The sequence below is a fragment of the Myxine glutinosa genome, chromosome 13, assembly GCF_964187855.1.
Source record: "Myxine glutinosa chromosome 13, kmMyxGlut1.1, whole genome shotgun sequence".
Lineage (NCBI taxonomy): Eukaryota > Metazoa > Chordata > Myxini > Myxiniformes > Myxinidae > Myxine > Myxine glutinosa.
The window spans coordinates 53,069,510-53,091,308 of record NC_136273.1 but is presented as its reverse complement, the minus strand read 5'-3'; the positions used below and the strand labels follow the sequence as shown (position 1 = coordinate 53,091,308).

The 21,799-nt window shown below is 53.9% G+C and overlaps 1 protein-coding gene across 5 annotated transcripts in view; it reads right to left on the bottom strand.

Annotated features, from left to right (window-relative positions):
• The window catches only part of LOC137438918 (sterile alpha motif domain-containing protein 9-like), a 53,168-nt gene extending 35,509 nt beyond the window's left edge, over positions 1-17,659 (bottom strand). For 2 of the 5 annotated variants that reach the window (XM_078767504.1, XM_078767505.1), the window contains exon 1: positions 17,565-17,645. Coding sequence is in view for 2 of the 5 variants with exons in the window: in XM_078767508.1 (XP_078623634.1) it covers positions 17,565-17,571 (7 nt within the window). In the remaining 3 variants the exon portion in view is untranslated. Of the gene's footprint in view, positions 1-17,564 lie in introns of all 5 variants that reach the window. The other 3 variants (XM_078767503.1, XM_078767508.1, XM_078767507.1) reach the window with 3 other exon arrangements.
• Between the last annotated feature and the right edge of the window lie 4,140 nt (positions 17,660-21,799).

The following is a 21,799-nucleotide window of genomic DNA, read 5'->3' as shown; positions in this document are numbered from 1 at the left end:
ATATGGGATTTGGCCTCCGTCCATATCCGCTTGTAAATATTCCCCTATTTCCCCAATACTCCCCAACTATCCCCAATCCCCCATTCCCTAGTCCCATTGTCTGTAAACAACACTCTGTAGAACCGACCTTCCCCTTTTTCCCCCATTAAATGTCGTGCCCAGGTCCACCGCATCTCACGTAGACAACTTTCGGACATCTTACTAGTTATTCTTAGTCTATGTCAGTTAAGGACTCGTTTCCATTAATTCTGACTCTTCGTTGCACCAGAATGTGATTGTATGGCACCAGTAGTGAGTTTAGGACCTCCCAATACCTCCCCACAACCTCTTCTCCGCATCCTCCCATCATCTCATGGAACTATAACAACAACAACAACTACAACCACAGCGGGGGCGGCGCGGCAGCGGTGCGGGGAGTGGGCGTCCTCACTCCGGCTCGGTTAGCCGCCATTGCCCATGTGCTCCAGGTTACCTCCAGGTTACGGGGTTACCACGAAGGGGCTGACTGTCAGCTCCTCGTCAAGGGTGGAGCCCGGTAACCCCCCCGCACCCAATAAGAAGCGGCGGGCCGATTCCATCTGGGGCGGAGCTAACGAGCCGAGGGCGTGTCACTCCCCGCTGGATATAGGCAGCGACTTACCGGAGGTGACGTGAGATGCGCCCCCAGCTTGAAGAGAACCAGACACCACCTCCAGCGCGACGATACCTCCCCGCATATCTGGACCGGACCGTGTGGATCCTGTCCCTGAGCCAAGGTGCACCTTGTGCTGTCCATCGACTACCTGCCCTTCCTTGCCATCAATCCCTGTGTGAGTCAGTCTTGTCCTGTTTATCTGTGGTCTGCCGGGGCTACTATAAGACCGTGATTAAGTGCCCACCTTCCTATGCTGTACCTCTTGTCCTTGTAATCTAAACGTTCCGCATACAAATATTATAACCTCCTCCGGAGGTCTTGAGAACTGTACCCCTGGTGTCGTGTCATTTAATCCCAGCCGTTGTGTCCTTTCCTTAATTGATTTAGCATAGCGCGATTTGGCCAACGTTCGAGTGGAATCGGGTAACTTGTGCGAACACGGCGGCCATTCCGCTCGGCCCATCATAACATCTTAATAAGTCGTGTCCGTAACAATATTGTTGTGGATATGAGAATGTTTTTTTATTTTGTTGTGGTGGTAAAATGTTGTTGTAAAAGGTTGTTGTAAAATACCACCCCTCCTCCCTCCGTTGTGGTTGTATAAAGGTCAAAGGGCGTTCCCGTAGTTAGTCCATAAAACATACATGCAGGACACGATATATCTTTTTTTTTGACAGTTATATCCTTATTATGTGTATTAGCGTAAGGCTGTGTCTTCCATTAATTGAAATACTCCATTGCACCAGTGAAAGAGAATAGATCCCCTTTCCTTCCCATCCCCAAAATCTCCATTTCATATTACATCCCCCTCTCGTCATTGCTGAGCCCTCGATTCCCAATCACCTCCCCTCCAATAACCACCATTGACCACGAGGCTCGAGTCGGGGAAGAAAGGCGTGTCTCCACCTCGTCATAGAGGGGAGGAGGGGCGAACCCGCCCGTCGTCATCGAGGGCGGAGCCCGAGGGTCGCGCGACCAACCAGGGCCGAGGTGAGCACCCCGATGGGCGTGTCCGGAACGCCGGCGGCTTAATCGCCGGAGGCGCTATAAGAAGGCGCGCACGGAAGTGAGTAGAGAGGTGGTTGCACAGTTGGTCTGAGCTGGTCTGAGTCGGTTGCCAGAGGGAGTTGGTCGTCAAGAGAGAGTCGTGAAGAGTCAGTCAGTGGAGTCGGTGGTCAGTTGGTTGCGGTGAGGAGTCGGTGGTGAGGAGTGAGAGAAACAAGAAAGAGTTGAGGGTTTGGACCAGACAAGTCCTGGGAACGCAGCGGACGGAGGCCGCAGCAGCAAGAACACCCAACCGCCAAAGGGGGCCTGAACGGCGGTTTGGAGCAGGGCCGAAGAGGAACGGCGGCTGCTAAACGCGCTGGTGGTGCTGCGGGACCCCCTTGGACCTCCCTCTCCCTCCGGCCATCCACCTCCTGCCTTTCCACCCTTCTTGTATACGTGAGTTTGTTTTGTTTGTTCTGTCCCTGGGTATTTAATTAAGTCTGTAGGTAAGCTAGTATTTTCCCTGTGTCACCTGCGTCTTGTGTTGTAAATAAAACTTGATTGCTCCTTTTTGCTTGTGTGTGTAAATAATAAACCCCATTACTCGTCTGTACGTCTTCTCGTTTTAATTCCTTTTCCTCTTGCATTGCGTCGTTTTTGTCTTTTCCCTCATTGAGCAGCTACGGTGCGATACGGCCAAAGTTCTGGGTGAATCGGGTGAGTTTTGTTAGGTCGCGGTCTTACACCACCGCTCGGTCTATAACATCTGTCCGTGACCTGTAACAATATATACACATATATGCCGGAGCGTTTGCCCGGGAAAAGCGAGACCGGGCATGCCCGGGTGTCAAGGGCGAGTCCTGGAAAGGCGAGTCTGGACATGCCCGGGCGTCCTGGACGCGGCCTGGCAAGTCGAGGCTGGGCATGCCCGGGCGCTCTGGGCGAGCCCTGGAAAGGCGAGAGCGGGCATGCCCGGACGCTCTGGGCGAGCCCTGGAAAGGCGAGAGCGGGCATGCCCGGACGCTCTGGGCGAGCCCTGGAAAGGCTTCACATGCCTTCGATACAGTCTGGCACCCCGCTCTGCTCACCAAACTCTCCTCTTTTGGTATCCATGGAAATCTCCACGCATGGCTGGCGGACTTCCCCTCTAGTCGTAGTCAACGTGTGGCCCTGAATGGGTTTCTCTCATCTCCTCTTCCTGTTCAGGCTGGAGTTCCCCAAGGCAGTGTTCTGGGCCCTGTGCTTTTTCTGGTCTTCATCAATGATCTCTCTGACTCTCTTGAAAATCCTCTCTATCTCTTTGCTGACGACTCTACTCTCTGTCGCTCCATTCTTCATCCCTCAGATCGGCAGTCTGCAGCCTCCTCACTCTCTGCAGACCTTGACAAAATCACAGACTGGGCAAACAAGTGGAACATGTCTTTCAATCCTGACAAATCTCACACTCTTACGATGTCTCTCTGAAAAGACCGACTGGACAACCCTCCCATCCACTTTCTGAATAATCCTCTCCAAGAAGTTCTGTCACTCAAGCTTTTGGGTCTCACTATCTGCCATGATCTTTCCTGGAAAAACCACATTTCAAATCTGGCCTCCAAAGCCAGTCGCCGACTGGGCATCCTCCGTCGTGCGAAGTCCTTCCTTGGCACACCTGAGCTCCTCACCACATACAAGGCTTTCATCCGCAGCTCAATGGAATACTGCTCTCCCCTCTGGGCTGGTGCTCCTGCCTCACACCTAGCTCGCCTTCGCGCTGTTGAAACCAAAGCATTCAGAATCATTGGAATCTCCCGCGATGAAGGTAACTCCAAGGGCCTCACACTCACTCACCGCAGGCAGGTTGGTGGTCTTTCCGTCTTCTACCGACTCCTCTCTGGCCTTGCCCCCCCAGCTCTCTCTGGGCTCTGTCCTGCAAATATTCCTACAGGTCGCACAAGATCTGCCTGCAACCCTCTTTTGGTTAAACTGCCAAAATCAAGACTCTCTGCTCACCTTCACTCCTTCATGCCTCTTTTCTCCCACCTCCGGAACAAACTCCCTCACTCTCTTCAATCCCACTCCACCCTCCAGGTCTTTAAAACAGCTGTTCACCACCATCTCTTATCTTCCCCCATCCAAAACCTTGATCTTTTCTACCCCCGCTAATTTCACCCCAATTCCCCTTTTTGAAATACCAATTTTTGTCCTGGAAGTCCTTGGTGTCCATGTGCTTTATACTTCTCCCTCCCCCCCCCTTCCCATGCCTCCTCCCCCCGGGCCCTCTCCCTTCCACACATCTCCCTGCTCTCGGATGTTGTGTTTGTGTGCTTCCCCTTTTCTCCCCCATCTTGTCTTCCGCTCCCTCTTTTTGTGTATTTTGTTTGTCTGGTCGATTTGTTTGTGAAGTAAATGTTAGCTCTTTCACGAGCCTCGATTCAGTATACAAAAAAAAAAGAAAAAAAAGAAAAAAAAAGGAAAAAAAAGGGAAAAAAAGGCGAGAGCGGGCATGCCCGGGCGTTCTGGGCGAGCCCTGGAAAGGCGAGAGCGGGCATGCCAGGGTAAGACGAGACCGGGCGTGCCCGGGAGAGGCGCGTCTGGGCCCGTCCGGATGAGCCCGGCATGGCGATTGCGCCCTGGCCACGTCCTGGCAGGTGCAAGGCGATTGTGTACATCCAGTGGAAACCGCTACACACGCCCCTCCAGAATCGACCTGCACCGGCAGGCTCAATTTAAGGGGGGTCCGGATGACCCGGCCGAAGCGACCCCTGGAGGGTCGTGAGGGGGGGGGGGTCCGATGTGGTGGTGGGTGGTCGAGCGGGGGGATCTGTGGACGGGGGGCGGCGTCGCCGCGGAGGAAGGGCCAACCGTGGTGGTCGGTCGACGTCCACGTGCGCCGGTTTGAGGCGGTCCACCGAAATCCGGTCCGACCGGCCGCCGAAGTCGATGACGAATGACTTGTCACCCCGTCGCAGGACCCGGAAGGGCCCGTCGTACGGCGGCCGGAGTTGCCCCCGGTGTGCGTCATGACGCACAAAGACGTACTCCGCTGTGCGAAGCACCGGGGGGACGTAGGACTGGGGGCCACCGTGGCGGGACGTTGGCACGGGGGCAAATCGCCGGGCGGCCTCCTGGAGGTCCGAGCGCTGGTGTGCGGCGGACCAGGGACTGGTAGCATCGGGCACGAACTCGCCCGGGACGTGGAGCGGCTGGCCGTAGACGAGCTCGGCGGCGGATGCCCGGAGGTCCTCTTTGGGGGCCGTGCGGAGGCCCAAAAGGACCCACGGCAGCCTGTCGGCCCAACCGTCGTCCTGAAGGCCGGCCATGATTGCGGCCTTCATGGAGCGGTGAAACCGCTCGCACAACCCGTTGGCTTGGGGGTGGTAGGCCGTGGTGCGGTGCAGCATGACCCCCAACGAGCGGGCGACCGCGCCCCAAAGTTCGGACGTGAACTGTGGGCCGCGGTCGGACGAGATGTCCGCCGGTGCGCCGAAGCACGCGACCCAGGTGGCGATGAACGCCTGCGCCACGTCGGCGGTGGTGGTGGAGGTGAGGGGCACGGCCTCCGGCCACCTGGTGGTCCTGTCCACCATGGTGAGCAGGTGGGTGAACCGGGGATGGGGGCCGGGGACCCACCAGGTCCACGTGGACAGGGTCGAAACGCCGTTCAGGCATGGTGAAAGGTGCCAGCGGGGCCTGGGTGTGGCGGTGGACCTTGGCCCGCTGGCAGGCCGTGCAGGCGTTGGCCCAGTCGCGGATGTCCCGTCGAAGGCCGTGCCAGACGAAACGTGCCGACACCAGCTTCTGAGAAGCTTTCCGGCCCGGGTGAGAAAGGCCGTGGATGGAGGCGAAGATGCGGCGCTGCCAGGTAACGGGCACGATGGGGCGAGCCTGGCCCTGGGAGACGTCGCAGAGCAGGACAGTGTCCGCGAAGGGGATGTCGGCCAGGCGGAGGCCCGTGTCCGCCACCCGGAGGGCCTGCACCGAGGTGTGGGTGGTCTGGTCGGCCGCCATGAGCGCGAAGTCCACGCCGAGGTGGACCGCGTTCGCGCTGGCCCGAGAAAGACAGTCGGCCATGGCGTTGTCTTTGCCGGCGACGTGCCGGATGTCCGTTGTATATTCGGACACGGCCGAGAGGTGACGCTGCTGCCGGGCCGACCACGGCTCGGTGACCTTGCCCATCGCGAGGACCAGTGGCTTGTGGTCGACGAAGGCCGTGAACGCACGGCCCTCGAGCAGATGGCGGAAGTGCCTGACCGCCAGGTGAAGCCCGAGCAACTCACGGTCGAAGGTACTATAGCAGCGTTCGGGCGGGCGAAGCTGCCGGCTGAAGAACGCCAGCGGTTGCCAAGAACCACACACCCATTGCTCGTGCACCACGCCCACCGCGTAGTCCGAGGCGTCGGTGGTGAGGGCGATCGGTGCATCGGGCGCCGGGTGCGCGAGCATGGTGGCGTTAGCCAAGGCGAGCTTCGTGCCTGCGAATGCCGCGTCCATCTGCTCGGTCCAGGTAACGTCACCTTTGCCCGGCTTCCCTCGGAGGGCCTCGTGCAAGGGGCGCAGGAGCTGGGCGATGCGGGGCAGGAACCGATGGTAAAAGTTTACCATGCCCAGGAACTCCTGGAGCCCCTTGATCGTGCGGTGGCACGGAAACCGCTTCACTGCCTCCACCTTGGCCGGTAGGGGGACGGCTCCGTGCCTGGTGACACGGTGCCCCAAAAGGTCGATGTCGGCGACGCCGAACCGGCACTTGGCGGGGTTCACGATGAGGCCATGCTGGCCCAGACGTTCGAAGAGCGTGCGGAGATGGTGAAGGTGCTCTTCGCGGGACGCGCTGGCGACGAGGATGTCGTCCAGTTACACGTACACGAAATCCAAGTCGCGCAAGACGCTGTCCATTAGTCGCTGGAACGCCTGAGCCGCATTCTTCAAACCGAAGGGCATCCGAAGAAATTCGAAAAGTCCGAACGGCGTGATGACCGCCGTCTTCGGGATGTCCTCCGGCCTGACGGGGACCTGATGGTAGCCGCGTATGAGGTCCACCTTCGAAAAGAAGGACATGCCCGCCAACCGGGCAGAGAAGTCCTGGATGTGGGGGACGGGGTAGCGGTTGGGGGTGGTGGCATCGTTGAGGCGCCGGTAGTCCCAGTACGGTCGCCATCCCCCGCCGGGCTTTGGCACGATGTGAAGCGGCGACGCCCAAGCACTCTCAGAGCGCTGCACAATGCCGAGCCGCTCCAGCGTAGCGAACTCCGCTTTAGCTACCGCGAGCTTCGTCGGCTCGAGGCGGCGTGCCCGGGCATAGACCGGTTGCCCGGCGGTGGGGATGTGGTGTTCCACCCCGTGCTTGATGGCCCCCGCCAAGAAGGTGGGCCGTGTAAGGGCCGGGAAGCTGGCGAGGAGGCGGGTGAAGTCGTCCGCTGCCGGAAGCGTACAAACTAACCTCGCTGGGACCGAACTGCTCAGCAAGCCGCTTGGCGAGCCGCTCGGTGAGCCGCTCAGTGAGCCGCTCAATGAGCTGCTCAGCGCGCAAGCCAACGAGCTGAACGTTTCAGCCTGGACGAGACGTCTGTTCTCCACATCTACCAACAACCCGTGTGCACAGAGGAAGTCCGCACCGAGCAGTGCCATGGGGACACTAGCGGTTACGAATGTCCACGCGAAGCGTTGCCTTCTGAACCGCAGGGAGAGGCAGCGCTTCCCGAATGTGCGTATGGGTGTTCCGTTCGCGGCAAGCAACGCGGGGCCCCGGCCCGCGGTGTGCTTGTCGGACGTAGAGGCAGGGATAACGCTCACCTCTGCCCCCGTATCGCATAGGAAACGGCGCCCGGACAAGGTGTCCGTTATAAAAAGAAGGCTGCCGGAATGGCCGACGCTCAGGGCCGCTACCGAGCGCTGGCTTTGTAGTTTCCCGACTTGCCGAAGGAGCACGGCGGGCAACAATTCCTCGCCTTGTGGCCAAACCTGGCGTGGAAATGGCACCAGGTTTGCGGCGAAGGCGGAGGCCGCGGTTTTCGCGGTGGTGGTGGGCGTGGCGTGGCGGTGGCCACACGGCGTGTATCAGCCTCGGGATCCCCAAGGTTGGTGCATCAGCACCAGGGTCAGCCTCGGGATGCGCGACGGCCGCACCAAAACTCGCCTGTGTGTCCAAAGCCACGAAGAACCTGTCGGCCTTGGCAGCGAGCGCTCGGGGTTCCGTCGTCACAGAACCGGCCAATGCGAGGCGGACTCATGCCGGCAGCTGGCGTCGAAATAACGCCCGGAAAAGAGCGTTCGGGGTTTCGTCGCCTATCAATGACAGCATATGGTCCATGCGGACCGACGGTCGTGTGTCACCGAGCTCGGGGAGGTCCAGGAGGCGGTCGGCCCGTGCGCCCACCGTGAGGCCGAACGTGGCGAGGAGGAGACGCTTGATCGCCTCGTACCTGCCGTCGGCCGGTGGGTTCCTCAGGACTGACACGATGCGAGTGGCTGTGCCGGGCCCGAGGGAGGCGACCACGTGGCAGTACCTGGTCTCGTCCACCATGATGCCTCGACGTCGGAAATGGGCTTCTGCCTGCAGGAACCAGACTTCGGCTTGCGTCTCCCAGAACTCGGGGAGTTTCATTTGGACCGCGTTGTTTGCCATGGCGATGGCGTATTCGGGTGGTCAGCGACGGCTGACCAGAACGTCGGAGGGTCACCAATGAAGTGCGGTGCTACATGCGCTTACTTGTACAACAAGAAGGAAGTGGACAACGCGGTAAGTTCAAGAGTCTTTATTATCCGAGCTCAACTATAGCACTGGAGTGCTCCGGGCTGCGCGCCCGATGTATATCCCACGGCCACGCCGACCCCTCGGGCGTGGCTGCCGCCCACTTGGTGCGTGGAATGATGCCCTCATGCTAGTGAGCTTTCGTGTCCGCTACACATCTATGATTGCTATAATAGCAGTAGCTGCTGATATATAGATACATCTATGAGTGGGATAATAGCAGTCGCTGCTGATATATAGATACATCTATGAGTGCGATAATAGCAGTAGCTGCTGATATATAGATACATCTATGAGTGCTGTAATAGCAGTAGCTGCTGATAGATAGATACATCTATGAGTGCTGTAATAGCAGTAGCTGCTGATATATAGATACATCTATGAGTGCTATAATAGCAGTAGATGCTGACAGATAGATACATCTATGAGTGCTGTAATTGCAGTAGCTGCTGATATATAGATACATCTATGAGTGCTATAATAGCAGTAGCTGCTGATATATAGATACATATATGAGTTCTGTAATAGCAGTAGCTGCTGATATATAGATACATCTATGAGTGCTGTAATAGCAGTAGCTGCTGATAGATAGATTCATCTATGAGTGCTATCATAGCAGTAGCTGCTGATATATAGATACATCTATGAGTGCTGTAATAGCAGTAGCTGCTGATATATAGATACATATATGAGTGCTGTAATAGCAGTAGCTGCTGATATATAGATACATCTATGAGTGCTGTAATAGCAGTAGCTGCTGATATATATATACATCTATGAGTGCTGTAATAGCAGTAGCTGCTGATAGATAGATACATCTATGAGTGCTGTAATAGCAGTAGCTGCTGACAGATAGATACATATCTGAGTGCTATAATAGCAGTAGCTGCTGATAGATAGATACATATATGAGTGCTATAATAGCAGTAGCTGCTGATAGATAGATACATCTATGAGTGCTATAATAGCAGTAGCTGCTGATAGATAGATACATCTATGAGTGCTGTAATAGCAGTAGCTGCTGATAGATAGATACATCTATGAGTGCTATAATAGCAGTAGCTGCTGAGTGCTGTAATAGCAGTAGCAGTATAGTAGTAGCAGTAGCAGTAGTAGCGTTACGCGCGCTACTTGCGAGCAAGGAGGAAGCGGACAAGCGGTAACTTATAAGCGTCTTTATTTGAGGAGCTCACTGTAACACTAGCGCGCTCCGGGCTGCGCGCCCCGTGTATATCCTCAGGCCACGCCTACCCCTCGGGCGTGGCCGCCGCCCACTTGGTGCGCGGAATGATGTCACCACGCCAGTGGGCTTTCGTGTCTGCCACACGCGCCCCCCCAGAATTCCCGCGCACCTGGAGGGCCAGTTTGCGGTAAACGGATGACCCGGCCGAAGCGCCCCCTGGCGATCGGTGGCGTCCGGGGTGCAGGGATGCCAGGTGGGATGCCCCTGGCTGCACCTGGGATGGGTGCAGGACTGGGGGGCGGCGTGGCGGCGGGGCTGGGTGGTGCCGGGGGTCCGCCCGCAGGGGGGCGGCCCCGACGCGGGGGTCGGGCCACTGGCGGTGGATGGTCCACGTCGAGGTGGGCCGGCTTGAGGCGGTCTACATAAACGCGGTCAGGAGTACCGCCGATGTCCAGGGTGAAGTGCTTCGCCCCGGTCTCCAGCACGTGGAAAGGCCCGTCATACGGGGGCCGCAGTGGTGTCCGGTGGGCATTGTGGCGGACGAAGACGTACTCCACCGTGCGAAGCTCCGGGGCGACGTGTGTCGGTGGGTGCCCGTGGCATGCCGTTGGCACCGGGGCGAACCTCTGGGCGGTCTCTTGCAGAGCGGAGCGCTGCTGTGCCGCGGACCATGGTGCAGTGGATTCGGGGAGGAACTCACCCGGCACCCGCAGTGGTTGCCCGAAGACCAACTCCGCCACGGATGCGCGCAGGTCCTCCTTGGGCGCCGTCTGGAGGCCCAGCAGGACCCAGGGGAGCCTGTCGACCCAGCCGCCGTCGCGGAGGGTGGCCCGGAGCGCGGCCTTCAATGAGCGGTGAAATCGCTCACACAGGCCGTTAGCCTGGGGGTGGTAGGCCGTGGTTCGGTGCAGCCGGACCCCGAGCCCCTGCCTGACCGCCCCCCAGAGCTCCGAGGTGAACTGGGGGCCGCGGTCGGACGAGATGTCTGAGGGGGCGCCGAACCGGGCGACCCAGGTGGCGCTGAAAGCCTGCGCGACGTCCGCCGCCATCGTCGTCACCAAGGGCACGGCCTCCGGCCACCGGTGGTGCGGTCCACCATGGTGAGGACGTGGGTGAAACCCCGCGAGGGGGGCAGAGGTCCCACCAGGTCCACGTGGACCTGGTCAAACCGGCGTTCTGGCACCGTGAACGGGGCCAACGGGGCCTGGGTGTGCTGGTGCACCTTGGCGCGCTGGCACGCGAGGCACGTCCTGGCCCAGCCGCGGACGGCCTTCCGGAGGCCATGCCAGACGAACTTGTCGGCGATCAACCTTTGGGAGGCCCTCGCGCCCGGGTGGGACAGGCCGTGGATGGCGTCAAACACCTGGCACTGCCAGCCCACGGGCACGATGGGACGAGGCCGCCCGAGGGAGACGTCACACAAGAGGGCCGCGCCCGCGCCGTCAAACGGCACCTCGGTGACGCAGAGGCCCGTGACAGCGGTCCGCAAGGCCTGGACGTCGGGGTCAGCGGCCTGGTCCGCTGCCATCCGGGCATAGTCGATGCCGAGGTGGACTGCGTGGGCGACGGCCCGGGAAAGGCAATCCGCCACCGGGTTGTCCTTCCCCGCGACGTGCCGGATGTCCGTCGTGTACTCGGACACGGCCGAGAGGTGATGCTGCTGCCGGGCCGACCACGGCTCGGTGACCTTGCCCATCGCGTAGATCAGCGGCTTGTGGTCGACGAAGGCCGTGAACGCACGGCCCTCGAGCAGATGGCGGAAGTGCCTGACCGCCAAGTGAAGCCCGAGCAACTCGCGGTCAAAGGTACTGTAACGGCGTTCGGGCGGGAGAAGCTGCCGGCTAAAGAACGCCAGCGGTTGCCAAGCTCCACGCACCCATTGCTCATGCACCGCGCCCACCGCGTAGTCCGAGGCATCGGTGGTGAGGGCGATCGGTGCATCGGGCGCCGGGTGCGCGAGCATGGTGGCGTTAGCCAAGGCGAGCTTCGCGCCCATGAACGCCGTGTCCATCTGCTCGGTCCAGGTAACGTCGCCTTTGCCCGGCTTACCTCGGAGAGCTTCGTGCAGGGGGCGCAGGAGCTGGGCGATACGGGGCAGGAACCGATGGTAAAAGTTCACCATGCCCAGGAACTCCTGCAGCCCTCTGATCATGCGGGGGCGCGGAAACCCCTTCACCGCCTCCACCTTGGCCGGCAGGGGGACGGCTCCGTGCCTGGTGACACGGTGCCCCAGAAAATCGAATACGGCGACGCCGAACTGGCGCTTTGCGGGGTTCACAATCAGGCCATGCTGGCCCAGGCGTTCGAAGAGCATGCGGAGGTGGCGTAGGTGCTCTTCGCGGGACGCGCTGGCGACGAGGATATCGTTCAGGTAGACGTAAACAAATCCAAGTCGTGCAGGACGCTGTCCATCAGTCGCTGGAATGCCTGAGCCGCATTCTTCAGACCGAAGGGCATCCGCAGGAACTCGAAGAGTCCGAATGGCGTGATGACCGCCGTCTTTGGGACGTCCTTCGGCCTGACAGGGACCTGATGGTAGCCGCGTATGAGGTCCACCTTCGAGAAGAAGGACATGCCCGCCAAACGGGCGGAAAAGTCCTGAATGTGGGGGACGGGGTAGCGGTCGGGAGTGGTGGCGTCATTGAGACGGCGATAGTCCCCGCACGGTCGCCATCCCCTGCCGGGCTTCGGCACGATGTGCAACGGCGACGCCCAAGCACTCTCCGAGCGCCGAATGATGCCGAGTCGCTCCAGGGTAGCGAACGCCGCTTTTGCCACCGCCAGCTTCGTCGGCTCGAGGCGGCGTGCCCGGGCGTAGACCGGTGGCCCGACGGTGGGGATGTGATGGGCCACCCCGTGCTTGACGGCCCCCGCCGAGAAGGTGGGCCGCGTGAGGGCCGGGAAGCCGGCGAGGAGGCGGGTGAATTCGTCCGCTGCCGGAAGCGTACAGATCAACGTGGCCGGAACCGAACCGTTCGGCAAGCCGCTTGGCAAGCCGCTCGGCGAGCTGCTCGATGAGCTGGGCAGTGCACAAGCGAGTGAGCTGAACGTCTCGGCCTGGACAAGACGTCTGCGCTTTACGTCGACCAGGAGCCCATTGGCGCACAGGAAGTCCGCGCCAAGCAGTGCCATGGGCACGGCGGCGGTGACGAACGTCCATCGGAAAACCTGCCCTCCGAACCGCAGAGAGAGGCAGCGTTTTCCGTACGTACGGATGGGCGTCCCGTTCGCGGCAAGCATCGCGGGGCCCCCGCCCGCGGCGTGCTTGTCTGACGTACCGGCGGGAACGACACTCACCTGCGCTCCCGTGTCGCACAGGTAACGGCGCCCGAATAAGGTGTCCGTTATGAACAGCAGGCTGCTCGAACGGCCGGCGCTCATCGCCACTATGGAGCGCCGGCCCGGGCGTTTCCCGACCTGTTGAAGGAGCATGGCGGATGACACTGCCGAGCCTCGTGGCCGAACTTGGTGTGGAACCAGCACCAGGTGGTGGAGCTGGAGGAGTGCGGCTGGCTCCGCCAGGCCGGTGGAGTTGGCGGTTTTCCCCGTGGTGGCGGTTTTCCCCGCGGCGGTGGGCGGGGCGTGGCGGTGGTCACGAGGTGCGTATCAGCATGCTGCGTATGCTGTGTAAGCTGATGCTGTGGATCAGTATCATCAGCAGCATCAGCTTCGAGGTCCGTGACGGCCGCACCGACTCTCGCCCGCGTGTCCGAAGCCGCGAAGTACCTGTCCGCCTCGGCTGCCAATGCTCGGGGTTCCATTAGCATGGTCCCGGCCAACGCGAGGCGAACCTGCGCTGGAAGTTGGCGATGGAAAAGCGCCTGGAATAGAGAACCGGGGGCTTCGTCGCCCAACAGTGACAGCATATGGTCCATTCGGACCGACGGGCGCGTGTCGCCGAGCTCGGGGAGATCCAGGAGGCGGTCGGCGCATGCGTCGTCCGTGAGGCCAAACGTGGCTAGGAGTAGCCGCTTGAGTGCCTTGTACTTGTGGCCGTCCGGTGCGTGGCGAAGGACGGACACAACTCGAGCGGCCGTGCCGGGCCCGAGGGAGGCGACGACGTGGCAGTAGCGCATGTCGTCGTTGGTGAGGCGCCGAAGCTGAAATTGGGCTTCGGCTTGGACGAACCAGACTTCGGCCTGGGCCTCCCAAAATTCGGGAAGTTTAATCGACATTGCGTTGTGGGCCATGGCAACGGCGTCATGTGTGGAAGGATTGCTCCGGCAGATCCAACGTCGAGGGTCACCAGTAAAGCGCGGCGTTACGCGCGCTACTTGCGAGCAAGGAGGAAGCGGACAAGCGGTAACTTATAAGCGTCTTTATTTGAGGAGCTCACTGTAACACTAGCGCTCCGGGCTGCGCGCCCCATGTATATCCTCAGGCCACGCCTACCCCTCGGGCGTGGCCGCCGCCCACTTGGTGCGCGGATTGATGTCACCACGCCAGTGGGCTTTCGTGTCAGCCACACTATAATAGCAGTAGCTGCTGGTAGATAGATACATCTATGAGTGCTGTAATAGCAGTAGCTGCTGATAGATAGATACATCTATGAGTGCTATAATAGCAGTAGCTGCTGATTGATAGGTGTATAAACACGAATGTGGAACGCCGGTCAGTAGCTGCTGATATATAGATACATCTATGAGTGCTATAATAGCAGTAGCTGCTGATAGATAGATACATCTATGAGTGCGATAATAGCAGTAGCTGCTGATATTTCGATACATCTATGAGTGCTATAATAGCAGTAGCTGCTGATATATAGATACATCTATGAGTGCGATAATAGCAGTAGCTGCTGATATTTCGATACATCTATGAGTGCTATAATAGCAGTAGCTGCTGATAGATAGATACATCTATGAGTGCTATAATAGCAGTAGCTGCTGATAGATAGATACATCTATGAGTGCTATAATAGCAGTAGCTGCTGATAGATAGATACATCTATAAGTGCTATAATAGCAGTAGCTGCTGATATATAGATACATCTATGAGTGCTATAATAGCAGTAGCTGCTGATATATAGATACATCTATGAGTGCTATAATAGCAGTAGCTGCTGATAGATAGATACATCTATGAGTGCTATAATAGCAGAAGCTGCTGACATATAGATACATCTATGAGTGCTATAATAGCAGTAGCTGCTGATAGATAGATACATCTATGAGTGCTATAATAGCAGAAGCTGCTGATATATAGATACATCTATGAGTGCTATAATAGCAGTAGCTGCTGATAGATAGATACATCTATGAGTGCTATAATAGCAGCAGCTGCTGATATATAGATACATCTATGAGTGCTATAATAGCAGTAGCTGCTGATAGATAGATACATCTATGAGTGCTATAATAGCAGTACCTGCTGATAGATAGATACATCTATGAGTGCTATAATATCATTAGCTGCTGATAGATAGATACATCTATGAGTGCTATAATATCATTAGCTGCTGATATATAGATACATCTATGAGTGCTATAATAGCAGTAGCTGCTGATATATAGATACATCTATGAGTGCTATAATAGCAGTAGCTGCTGATATATAGATACATCTATGAGTGCTATAATATCATTAGCTGCTGATAGATAGATACATCTATGAGTGCTATAATATCATTAGCTGCTGATAGATGGACATATAAATGCGAACCAGACATTCTTTTGATGTGGTTAATGTCCTCTTCCATGTCTGCCAAACTGCTCAATATGCATGTACCCGGTACCATGAAGTGATATTTCGTGGCGACGAATTCTAGTCAAATATGTATGAATGCTATGGCAATAGCTGCTGATAGATACATGTATGGCAACCGGACATTATTCTTAAAAGCCAAAGTTTTAAAGCAAATATTAAAAGTAAACATAACTCAATGTGACATAGGTTTCTTTATTTTCTTTATTTGAATCGTATTGTTGGAACCCATCTGTGGATCGGTCCCATCGGCCCATGGGTCTGACCCGTTTGCGGATCCAGAGATGGGTCGCCCATCGGCCGATGGGCGACCCATCTGTGGATGCACGAGAAATGACAATGCAGACCCATCGGCCGATGCAAAGCAAAGTACCAACTTCTAATCTGGTGTTTGGGTGTATCGAGGCACAAGGAAGAAAGCTATTGAAAATTGGGTCGCCACGTCAAAATCAAGATTGTCGCCGCCATGTATGTCTGAACCTTGTGAGATGAATATCTTGAAAAATAAGCGAAGTACCAACTTCTAATTTGGTGTATGGGTGTATCTCGGCATAAGCAAGACGGCTATTGTAAATTGGGTCGCCACGTCCAACTCCAAGATGGCCGCCACCATATATATGTCTGAACCTTGTGAGTGAAATATCTTGGAAAATAAGCAAAGTACCAACTTCTAATCTGGTGTGTGGGTGTATCTAGGCATAAGGAAGAAGGCTCTTGAAAATTGGGTCGCCACGTCAAACTCCAAGATGGCCGCCACCATATATATGTCGGAACCTTGTGAGCGAAATATCTTGAAAAACAAGCGTTACGCCTAGGTCCCCCGTCGGTGAAGTGATGTGAGTTGACAAAGTGGAAGACGCAGAAAACATGCTATGATATGATATTTCGCTCACAAGGTTCAGACATACATGGAGGCGGCCATCTTGGATTTTGACTTGGTGACCCAATTTTCAAGAGCGTTCTTCCTTATGCCTAGATACACCCACACACCAGATTAGAAGTTGGTACTTTGCTTATTTTCCAAGATATTTCACTCACATTGTTCAGAGATACGTGGCATCAGACATACATGGCGGCGGCCATCTTGGATTTTGACGTGGGTTGCACCCACACACCAAATTCGAATGCGGTCCTTCGCTTCCGCACGCACGCACGGACGGACGGACACACGGACGGCGGGGAAAACCATAGTCCCCCTTTCGCTCCGCAGTGCGACGGGGGACAATAATAATCAAGAAATAGGGACAGTTTGGAGAAACTTTTTATCCCATATTTTTTTTCATTGGCACCGTGGTTTAAATTGTGGGTGCATATTATGTGCATCCATCTGAGCTATCAATTTAGCAATAATTTGGAAACTCAGGATTGTTTCTTGATTATTATTTTTTTGTATTAGTGACTGTCTCTATTCACCCGTAAAGCGGGGTGAATAGGGACAGCCATAAAATTCCTGTTAATTCCTACTTAACCCATATATGAGGTTAATAGGGACTATAAGTTGCTTTTTTAAAAAACAAGAGAACACTTTCAACCCAAATATCAACAAATCAGTATGGTTATCAATTTTCAGCGAAAAAAGTTTCCGAACTTTTTTTCAGTTTGTGTCCCTATTCACCTTGCTGTCCCTATTCACGCCATTTCACGGTACCTGATTTACCACCTATTTACTCAAGATACGACGCACACCAACTTTTTGTTTGCAGGATATCTCAAAAAGTTATGGACAATGGGGATGAAATTTGCTTGACAGTTTTGGTGTGTGACAAGGACGAAATCATTAGATTTTGGTGAAGATCCAAATCCGGATACTATAATTTTGTCAACGAATCTTCACCATGGAGAGATAGGGACAAAAACTATATATAGCACGATATCTCAAAAAGTTATGGACGGATTCCGCCGAAACTTAACGAACAGGTTGTGTGTGTGACAAGGAAGAATTGACTCCGTTTTGGTGAAGATTTGAATTAGAATCCGTACACGAGAATTTTAAAAGTGATTCTTCACCATTGAGTGAAAGGGTCAGCAGAAACGTTATGGAGCATGACGTATAAAAAATGGTGCACGAATGATGAGAAAATGAAACTATTATTTAAATTATTAATAAAAACCCAACATTTTATCGTATTTTAAAGTTTTAAACGCTTAAATTAACTTCAACGTATAAGATCATGTACGTTGTAGTAACTACAACGTACGTACATCATGAACGTACGTACATACACCATACACGTACGCACAACGTACGTACACCATCAAACATATTTTTCAGCGTCGACTATCATCACAATCCGTTCCAAGGATCTTTTTTTTTCTCTGACACTCACAGTTCATGTTGCGACGACCATGTACGGAGCAACCAGGTATCTGGACGGCCGAAGAAACCAAAGGGGACGATTAAAGTGTTTCCAGGAAATAGCATATTTTGTGACTTTGAGTTGTGACGTATGAACAAGAAAAACAAGTCAATGCATGGGCGGCCACACCCCAGGACCATGCGAATCATTTCTCATCAGTGACGTCGATGGGTTTTCTTCCTTTTTTTTCCCCCCCAATTTCAAAATGTCTTCAATCTGTGTCTTGTCCAAGATGCCTTCGTTTTGACACATTGTTGAACTTTGTCACAATATTATACACATTTGCAAATTCAAAATTGATATTAATTTAAAACTTGCTTCATTACAGGTAATCATATATTCGTCACTATTGTAAGTTCACAACTACTGTACTGTAATTTGATCAACAATGCAACACGAGATATGAAGATTATCATATTATTACCTTCTAAAGAGGAAACGAATTGTCAAGAGGCATCAACTCCCTTCGTTCTTCATGTAATTGAATATAATTTGTGTGTTCTGCTTATTCTTTGATGACCTGCACCATTATCCCACCTTTTCGACTTGGGTCGGCGGGGGAAGCTTGACCAGTCTTCACAAACTGTCTGGCCAGGCATGACATTCGACATGGCCAGAAATTTGGAAATGGTGCCGGCGATAGCTTGCCTTCTTTTCGGAAACACGTCGTGGGATATTTAACGTCCACCAACTCAGGCTGGCAGACAAGATGCCAGTTTGATGCCCATCCGAGGGACGGCACACACACTGAGGAATCAACCTCCTACCTGTGAAACACCGGGATGACAGTTTATAACTGCGTCGGGGATCGAACCCCGAATGGACAGCAATCTCTCTTAACTACATACACTATATGGCCAAAGGTATGTGGACACCCGAACATCACACCCGTATGTGCTCGTCGAACACCTCTTTCCAAAATCATGGCCATTAATACGGAGTTGGTCCCCCTCTCCCACTTTGCTGCTATAACAGCCTCCACTCTTCTGGGAAAACTTTCCACTAGATGTTGGAACATTGCTGCGGGGATTTGCTTCCATTCAGCCACAAGAGCATTAGTGAAGTCAAGCACTGATGTTGGGCGATTAGGCCTGCCTCGCAGTCTGTGTTCCAATTCATCCCAAAGGTGTTCGATGGGGTTGAGGTCAGGGCTCTGTGCAAGCAAATCAAGTTCTTCCACACCGATCTCGACAAACAATTTCTGTATGGACTTCGTTTTGTGCACGGGCGCATTGTCATGCTGAAACAGGAAAGGGCCTTCCCCAAACTGTTGCCACAATGTTGGAAGCACACAATCGTCTTTAATGTCATTGTATGCTGTCGCGTTAAGATTTCCCTGAAATGGAACTAAAGGGTCGAGCCCGAACCATGAAAAACAGCCCCTGACCATTATTCCTCCTCCACCAAACATTACAGTTGGCACTTTGCATTCGGGCAGGTAGCGTGCTCCTTTCATCCGCCAAACCCAGACCTGTCCATCAGACTGCCAGATGATGAAGCGTGATTCATCAATCCAGAGAACGAGCTTCCACTTATAGAGTCCAATGGCGGCAAGCTTTACACCACTCCAGCTGACGATTGGCATTGTGCATGGTGATCTTATGTTTGTGTGCAGCTGCTCGGCCATGGAAGTCCATTTCATGAAGCTCCCGACGGACAGTTGTTGTGCTAACGTTGCTTTCAGAGGCAGTTTAGAACTCGGCAGTGAGTGTTGCAACCGAGAACAGAACGATTTTTACACCCAACGCGCTTCAGCACTCGGTGGTCCCGTTCTGTGAGCTTGTGTGGCCTACCACTTCATGGCTGAGCTGTTGTTGCTCCTAGACGTTTGCACTTCACAATAACAGCACTTACATTTGACCGGGGCAGCTCTCACAGGTCAGAAATTTGACGAATTGACTTGTTGTAAAGGTGGCATCCCATGACGGTGCCACGTTGAAAGTCACTGAGCTCTTCAGTATGGCCCATTCTACTGCCAATGTTTGTCTATGGAGATTGCATGGCTGTGTGCTTCATTATATATTGTCGTGTGCCTGCCCTGTGGTTCACACCGCAGGTTGACACGGAGGACCGAACGAGCTTTAAATCGGAGGCGTTCAATTCAATGGCAGACCTTCGTTATACCCGCAGGGAGCAAGTGGGGGAGAAGCCGTAAGCACTTACCTTCACGGATCCAACCGGCAGTCTTCAAACTTGAAATAATTAATTCCACCGTCACGGAATTAAAATGGACAAAAATACCGGATTTATTTAAAAACAAGCGTTACGCCTAGGTCCCCCGTCAGTGAAGTGATGCGAGTTGACAAAGTGGAAGACGCAAGGCGGCCATCTTGGATTTTGACGTGGCGACCCAATTTTCGATAGCGTTCTTCCTTATGCCGAGATACACCCACACACCAAATTAGAAGTTGGTACTTCGCTTATTTTTCAAGATATTCATCTCACAAGGTTCAGACATACATGGCAGCGGCCATCTTGGATTTTGACGTGGCGACCCAATTTTCAACAGGGTTCTTCCTTGTGCCTAGATACACCCACACACCAAATTAGAAGTTGGTACTTCGCTTATTGTCCCCCGTCGCACAGCGGAGCGAAAGGGGAACTATGGTTTCCCCCCCCCCCCCCCGTCCGTGTGTCCGTCCGTCCGTCCGTCCGTGCGTGCGACGTGCGTGTGTGCGTGCGTAAGCGAAGGACCGCATTCGAATGTGGTGTGTGGGTGCAACCCACGTCAAAATCCAAGATGGCCGCCGCCATGTATGTCTGAAACTTGTGAGATGAATATCTTGAAAAATAAGCGAAGTACCAAATTCTAATTTGGTGGGTGGGTGTATCTCGGCATAAGGAAGAAAGCTATTGAAAATTGGGTCGCCACGTCAAAATCCAAGATGGCCGCCACCATATATATGTCTGAAACTTGTGAGCGAAATATTTCGAAAAATAAGCGAAGTACCAACTTCTAATTTGGGGTGTGGGTGTATCCAGGCAGAAGGAAGAACGCTGTTTAAAATTGGGTCGCCACGTCAAAATCCAAGATGGCCGCCGCCATGTATGTCTGAACCTTGTGAGATGAATATCTTGAAAAATAAGCGAAGTACCAACTTCTAATCTGGTGTGTGGGTGTATCTCGGCATAAGGAAGAATGCTGTTGAAAATTGGGTCGCCACGTCAAATTCCAAGATGGCCACCGCCATGTATGTCTGAACATTGTGAGATGAATATCTTGAAAAATAAGCGAAGTACCAACTTCTAATTTGGTGTGTGGGTGTATCTAGGCACAAGCAACAAGGCTGTTTAAAATTGGGTCGCCACGTCAAATTCCAAGATGGCCACCGCCATGTATGTCTGAACATTGTGAGATGAATATCTTGAAAAATAAGCGAAGTACCAACTTCTAATTTGGTGTGTGGGTGTATCTCGGCATAAGGAAGAACGCTATTGGAAATCGGGACGCCACGTCAAAATCCAAGATGGCCGTCAACATATATATGTCTGAACCTTGTGAGCGATATATCTTGAAAAATAAGCGAAGTACCAACTTCTAATCTGGTGTGTGGGTGTATCCCGGCATAAGGAAGACCGCTATTGTAAATTGGGTCGTCAAGTCAAACTCCAAGATGGCCGCCACCATACATATGTCTGAACCTTGTGAGTGAAATATCTTGGAAAATAAGCAAAGTACCAACTTCTAATCTGGTGTTTGGGTGTATCGAGACACAAGGAAGAAAGCTATTGAAAATTGGGTCGCCACGTCAAAATCAAGATTGTCGCCGCCATGTATGTCTGAACCTTGTGAGATGAATATCTTGAAAAATAAGCGAAGTACCAACTTCTAATTTGGTGTATGGGTGTATCTCGGCATAAGCAAGACGGCTATTGTAAATTGGGTCGCCACGTCCAACTCCAAGATGGCCGCCACCATATATATGTCTGAACCTTGTGAGTGAAATATCTTGGAAAATAAGCAAAGTACCAACTTCTAATCTGGTGTGTGGGTGTATCTAGGCATAAGGAAGAAGGCTCTTGAAAATTGGGTCGCCACGTCAAACTCCAAGATGGCCGCCACCATATATATGTCGGAACCTTGTGAGCGAAATATCTTGAAAAACAAGCGTTACGCCTAGGTCCCCCGTCGGTGAAGTGATGTGAGTTGACAAAGTGGAAGACGCAGAAAACATGCTATGATATGATATTTCGCTCACAAGGTT